This window comes from Cupressus sempervirens, chromosome 2, assembly GCF_028749045.1.
Source record: "Cupressus sempervirens isolate cs-2001-9-10 chromosome 2, ASM2874904v1, whole genome shotgun sequence".
NCBI classification, from domain to species: Eukaryota; Viridiplantae; Streptophyta; class Pinopsida; order Cupressales; family Cupressaceae; genus Cupressus; species Cupressus sempervirens.
The window spans coordinates 166,143,479-166,150,700 of NC_143119.1; the positions used below are offsets into that span (position 1 = coordinate 166,143,479).

A 7,222-nucleotide genomic window follows, 5' to 3' on the forward strand; every position below is an offset into this window, starting at 1 on the left:
ATTTAGTAGGAGTTGAAAGAAATTTGAAGTATTACTTTGGCTTTTCAACCTGTGTTTTGTATCTTTCTTTTGCTTTTTCTCTAGCTAGCCTGCTAGTGTTTTAGTTCATGTAGGTTTTTGTGTTGGTTTTTTTCCAAGTTGCTAGTTGTGGTTGTCAGTGTGTCTGTTTGTCAGGACACTATTTCATTTTGGGACTTTTATATCTAATTCTTTGTGTAAAATTTTTGGGGTTTCAAGTCTTTTGTAAAAACCTTATTTATCCTTAATAAAAAATATAATCTAAGTAAATCATCTCAAAATTTTCCAAGATATCATAGAAAGTCATAACTAGTGGTGGTTAAAACCACAACTATCCATGAGGTCCTGATCAATCCTAAAATCCAAAAACAAATGCATGGATTTGTGGTAGAAAATGAGTTATATGAGAAATGAGAGTCATGAATAGAAGTTAGAGCCAATCTCAAGTTTAAAAAATATTGAAGGAAGAGGATCTATATTTGAATTAAATATGCAATTAAGTTTAATATGAGGTCTTACTATAAGTAACTCACTAAAGAATGCATAAAATGGTCTTGAAATGAGCACAACTTAAGCACTTAGTTTATAGGATGATAGAACTTTAATATTTCATATACAAACACGATCCTACAAAACCTATCAACAATTATTTTTAACCAATCAATAGTTTATGAAAATATTTGGACCAATTTGTGCTCAAATCTAAACTTAATATAATTATCACTTATTATATATAGTAACTTTATGTAATTGCAAGGTTGAAACTCAAATTTTGTAACATTCACCCACTTGCATTAAATACCTTTCAAGACAAAACAAGAGTAAGTAGGAGACACTTTCCACAACAAGTCAAATTGTGATATTACTATGAAGATTCAACTATGTAGTTTTTGAGTCAAACTCATTAGCGCATGTTCCATGACTAGTAGTTTGAAGTGTAAACAACCCCATCTCTCATGAAAATAAATATAACACTTCACACTCACTGCATCTGGGTGATGCTCACAGTGGTGAAGAACCGAGACTTACTAGGAGGTCACCCATACTAGTATTGGTCCAACTTGAATGTGCTTAACTACAAAGTTTCCTCCATGTTAAACCCACTCTCCTATAGCGCCATTTACAAAACCTTCATAAAGTGTGGTGCCTTATTAACCATTCATTAGAAAGCTCCTTAAGCTCATCGATTAATAAGTAAGAGATTTTTCTACATCAAGTCAAATTGTTGCATTATTTCTTTTAAAAATTATTACATCATTACTTATTCATTTATTTACATACATCGTAAAATTATATTTTAAAATAATATAAATGAAACATACAACAAGTCAAATTGTGATATTACTACCAAGATTCAATTGTGTAGTTTCTGAGTCAAACTCATTGGCCCATGTTCCATGACTAGTAGTTCAAAGTGTACACAACCCCATCTCTCATGAAAATAAATATAACACTTTGCACTCACTGCATCTGGGTGATGCTCACAGTGGTGAAGAACCAAGACTTACTAGGAGGTCACCCATCCTACTATTGCTCCAACTCGAATGTGCTTAAGTACAAAGTTTCCTCCATAAGAAAACCCACTCTCCTATAGCCCCATTTACAAAACCTTCATAAAGTGTTGTGCCTTATTAACCATTCATTAGAAAGTTTCATAAGCTCATCAGGAATTTCTTTAAAAGATCATTACATCATTACTTATTCATTTATTTAAACATACATCCTAAAATTATATTTTAAAATAATATAAATGAAACCTACAAATTTTAATTATAGAAATTTAGATTTGAAAAAGTAGTTATTTACAACTACTAAATAATTTTTGAATATACATCAATGACAATATAAAATAAAATAATTAATTTAAGTAGTTTATTTATGAGAAATAATTACAACATCGATACGTAACCATACTAATTTAAAGAATAAAACTAACATTACAAAATTACAAAAAGATATCAGAGATGCACTTAATCTGAACCTATGCTGGGCCAGTTTTCCTGTGGTGAAAATAACAAAGATGTTGGTGTGGATTTTGAAGATTCTGTGCTTTCCTGCAGCACCTCCTTGATTTCTGCGAGACGGGCAGCAACTTGTTTCATGGTTGGTCTAAAATCCCTTTCAATGGCAAGGCACTCAAACGCCAACTCCGCAACTGCAGCAACGCTGACCTTCACCTCCTCATTTCTTTCAATTTTCAAATCTGGATCGACCAATTCATTCAAAACTCCTCTTTTTATCTTGTCGGTCGCCATGTTAGCGAGGATTATTTCATCTCTACTTCTCATAGTATCAACTGCCACTTTGGCAGAGATGATCTCCACAAGAACAACTCCTAAGCTGTAAACATCGGATTTCTCAGTGAGCTGAAAGCATTGATAGTATTCTGGGTCTACATAACCGGGTGTGCCTTGAGGAGCAGTCGTGATATGTGACACATTCAGAGGCACCAATCTGGAAAGCCCGAAATCTGCAACTTTTGCTCTGAAATGTTCGTCCAGAAGAATGTTAGTGGATTTAACATCTCTGTGAAATATGGGCGGATTCATGCTGTGGAGATACGCCAAGGCTTGAGCGGATTCTATAGCAATGTTCAAACGAGTCACCCAAGGCAATCCTGTGAGAGTTCTTCTGCTACCATGGAGGTGATCCGACAAGGTCCCATTTGGCACGAACTCGTAAACAAGCAGTAGCATTGGACTCTGCGGACTCGTACAGCCATAGAGACGAACAAGGTTTGGATAAAAAAGGGATGACAACAATTGTACCTCGTTCATAAATTTCTCAACTGATCTGGAGCTATCCTGGTAAAGCTTCTTCACTGCTACAGAACGTCCGTCGTGAAGTTCACCATGGTACACCACGCCAAACCCTCCACCTCCAAGTAAGTTCTCCTCATCGAAGAAATTTGTCGCTTGTTGCAATTCTTGATAGGAAAATATGGCCAAATTCTCTATCATATGGCAATTTGCTTCCATGTCATTTTTCTGATAATTACTGTACATACCACCGACCTCGCGGGAATGACGCCGCCTTCTTTTCTTAACATACCAAATACAAAGCACTGCTATTGCCGCCATCAGTGCGGCTCCTCCAAGGGAGCTACCTGTATTAGAATAATCTATTTAGATATTTTAAAGTAATTGATAGCATTTTAGAGAAGCCCTACAAAAATGATTGAAACTTTGTACTAGATGAACAAACTGGACCATTTCGGCCACATTTTTAGACGTACGAATTGTGTACATTGAAGAGGAAGGAATCCATACCTAGAACAATAGCAGTGTTAGAGCCATCTGCTTCGTGTCAATTATAAACAATGGCACAGATAGTTATTATTCCGAGCATGATTAGGAAATATAGCTAACAATTCATTTCTCTAGACATAAAAATTTAATGCTTTATCTTCATGTGTCAAACAAGTAAAAAATGAGTTACGACTCTTACTAGGTGATTTGCAACTCAATTTAGTCGAATTACTAGCTGTGTCGTAAATGCAAAGCGCTTCCTTTGACTCGCAATGCTCACAACCCGCGCTGAGACTCCATTTTACTTTGAATCCATCATATACACTTCCAAATATCCGTCGATTACTTCTGTCGAATTTTCGAACAGGTAGCTGCACTGATGATTTACAGTACTTATCCAAAGTAGAGGTTGAATAGTACCAACTACTATTGCATTCTAAAGCATACACTTGATCAGGGGCACTGGACATGTATTCTCTGATATCTTCTCTACAATCTCCCCACAGACTTATATTGATGTACTCGTCACAAATGCGAAACTGAGGGCTGGACCACAATTCCATTGTGCGGTTACTGGCCGACGGGTTGCAAGCATCTCCCCACATATTTCTATCAACTATTCTTATAATGGGATACGCAGGATCCTGTTTTGGGTAGGGACGAAAATGTCTCACTGTGTAGTATTGGTAACCACTGATGTTAATTAGAGGCATATTCACTTTACGATCGCACTCAAGCTGAAAAGCAGGGTCACCGCAGCCGCTCTTCTTTGCTCCGAAGGGATATCCGAAGGTTTGATACCCACATTTGAAGAATTCTGGAGAAGCTGAGAATGAAGCAGAGACAAATAACATAAATATTGTGAAGACAACAGAAAGAAAGCGGCAGGAGTGTAGATGAAGGGGCCGTCCTTCCATTTTCACTTGCAATAGTGAAAGAAAATGAGTTAATACAGGGGAACATGAATTCCAGTTTAATAAGAGAAGAGCATGGTCGGAGAAGCAAAGAAAATGAAAATGACGAAGTGTGTGGAGAACCATACAAAAATAACGTAGTCAATACGTCAAATTGACTTAACTTTGGTTACCGACATTAGAAGTCGGAGTCAATACACTAATTTGTCTGGCCCTCTAATGTGTTACAGTCAAATTCAACGATTGAATCGCGTGTGAGCGTGATTTACTACATTCCACGCGGTTTCCTTGAAACTTTTGATTAGAATTATAGCAGTAACATCTGGGTTCCGCGAAAGTTGCGTTGAGGTGGTTGTAGAGTCGTAGGTCGCGCGAAAGTGTAATGTTTGGGATATTTTTATGATAATCGTTTCACTAAACAGCAATGAAAACAAGGGCTCTATGGGAGCTAGGGTCCCTGCCTATCGTCGAAGTATAAAAAGTAGGAATTTGATAATATTTTTGAAAGAAAATTTAAAATATCTGTAAAGGTGTCCAAGTGGGAGTAAAGTGTATGTGAAATGTGCAGTTTTGAAAATGTATCATAATACCAAAACTTTTTTGTTGCATTCACATTTGCGATTGTGGATGTAAAATCTGTATGTACATAGAAATCATTCTATTAGATTTAGTGTTTGTTAAATGGAACTTTTAGAATATGTTTGCCTAGTTGTTTACAAGTTGTTTTTAATATGTCTACCTAATGGTTCGGCTTAATCTGCTCATTTTTCAATTCTAAATATGACAATATTAAACTCGTCTCACCCTAAATCTTATCACATTAATTAATCATAGACGAAAAAGGAAGGAAATCTGAAACGCCCACAAAGAGGGGTGAGAATTGACCAAGAATGAAACAATGAGCGTAATTTGTAGAATTTACATTCACAATGCCTTCGTCCAATCATAAAACAATGCGTTGAACGTGTGAAAACCCAAGCTAAAGTGACTACTTTGCCAGGTATCAGATTGACCTGCTGGGTTGTTCACATTTAAATACATAATAGAAGAGGTCTTTTTCAAACACATATTTATAATTCAAAACCATAAGATGCATATATTCAAATCCTACTGAATAGAAAAATGGAACTAAGTTCAAGAAATTATACAATTTTAGAAGTTGAGATATCTGATGAATCTATTTCAATATTAACTTCTTACTTCGTTTGGTGATATTACAAATTTTTTAAAATTTCCGTCGAACTATATGTTGCTTACAAATATTGCCAATGGAATCTGATGTCTTTGTTTTTAAAAGGCAAATATTTTTTTCGAAAAAGAATGACAATACTAGCAAATATTGGCCAAAAACGTGAGCAAGATGAATCATTCGAATGGCATGCCTAAAAAGATAGATGACATAATTATGACTGTAGAAAATGTGAGTTTGTTCAGCAAATATAGCAATCAGAAGACTCAACATGCTCAGAAAAATAATGGAAACAGTTGTATAGCTGAAGTACCAATTCAGTTCAAACGCAGGCTCCACAAGCTGTGTAATGACTGCAATGTATATGAAAATCTTCGTCGATTTAAGTGCTACTTAAGCTGCCCTCATCACTTTTTTGTGATAGAGGCAAAATTGAATTGAATTAAATCAGCTTTCAGTAGACCAGTCTTGCCACCCATAGGAGGCTCACAAACTTGGTTGCAGAGAATTCATAATCTATTATGATCTTTATTAGCCACAGACTTCACAGATAATTCAGCATGTCATAAAACAGCTGAAGCTACAGGTTGCAAATTGGCATCCAAATGATGTAAAAATAAATTAGCACTTTTTGGATTTCAAGTGAAAAATTGGTGGTTGTTATAATCAACCATCAGTGCCTTTTTAACATCTCTCTTAACTCTTCATCAGCTTTGAAGAGTGCATTTTATTTTTTGTTCTGAATCATGTGTAATGATTGATAAGATTTTGCATTCTGCTGTTAGCAAAATTGATCCAAAAAATTCAAATGAGATGAGATCAAAGAAACAGATACCAGGAGGAAATAACTTCTTCAAGAACAAATGCACAAATAGAAATTTATGCACGGTGAAATAATTCACAAGACTTAGAACTGGCTTTTTGAAGTCTAAATATAGATAATTTCAGCATGCTATAATCTATTATGACCTTTATTACCCACAGGCTTCACAGATATAAAGGCTTCTATTCAAAGGGTGTTACTGTGTCAGAAAACTTTAAGAGTGAGAATGGGTTCTGTGCCCATTTATACAGCTGGCTACTCTAATTAACATACTAAAATGCAAAGCCTCATTACAAACAATGCATATGTAGATCATAATTGGAAAGTCAGTATACATAGTCTTTGAATTTGGCATGAACAATGTTTTATCTACTAATTGTCATAAAACATCTGAACCTACAGGCTGCAAATTGGCATCCAAATGATGTAAAAATAAATTAGCACTTAATGTAGAAATGAATCTCTGGATTGAAATTAACCACAGAAGCAAACACTTTCATATTGAAGAATGTAATGCTATATTTGAAAGCAATAGAACTTAAGAAAACATGAGAAAACATAAAATCATGACAAGTATATGAACTTGTTCCAGTATTCTAATTAGGAAGAAAGTGACTAAAGACGATATTTTTCTATAGATAGCAAAATTTTAGACTTTATGTTTTTGACTGAAAGTTATTTGTGGATGCCTGAATACAGGATAGCAAAATTTTGGACTGCATGTTTTTGACTAAAAGTTATCTATGTATCGGACATTGTTCATCGAAGCCTATCTAAACAGACCAAAAATTATATAATAGAAGTGAAATCTATCAAAAGTATTTATGCAGTAGATCTACATGGTCTGTACTAGATTCATTGTGGTTATGTATATTGAAGCCTCTTAGAAATGGAAAAAGAAATATGTAAATAAGCAATACCAGGAAAGAATCTAAGAGAGTTAATGCATGAAAAGATATTACCATAAGATAGGAGAGAGAAAGCTTCAAGATCCAACACCATGAGACGAGATATTTGGAAAGGGGAAAGC

The 7,222-nt window shown here is 35.0% G+C and overlaps 1 protein-coding gene across 1 annotated transcript; it reads right to left on the bottom strand.

Annotated features, from left to right (window-relative positions):
- Positions 1-1,868: 1,868 nt before the first annotated feature.
- LOC149571573 (LEAF RUST 10 DISEASE-RESISTANCE LOCUS RECEPTOR-LIKE PROTEIN KINASE-like 1.2) lies at positions 1,869-4,190 on the bottom strand. The gene is made up of 3 exons (XM_089809469.1): positions 3,466-4,190; positions 3,288-3,314; positions 1,869-3,124 (listed from the first exon to the last, which is right to left on the bottom strand). The coding sequence occupies exons 1-3, from the start codon at positions 4,181-4,183 to the stop codon at positions 1,989-1,991; spliced, it is 1,881 nt and encodes a 626-aa protein (XP_089665595.1). The 5' UTR covers positions 4,184-4,190; the 3' UTR covers positions 1,869-1,988.
- Positions 4,191-7,222: the final 3,032 nt, after the last annotated feature.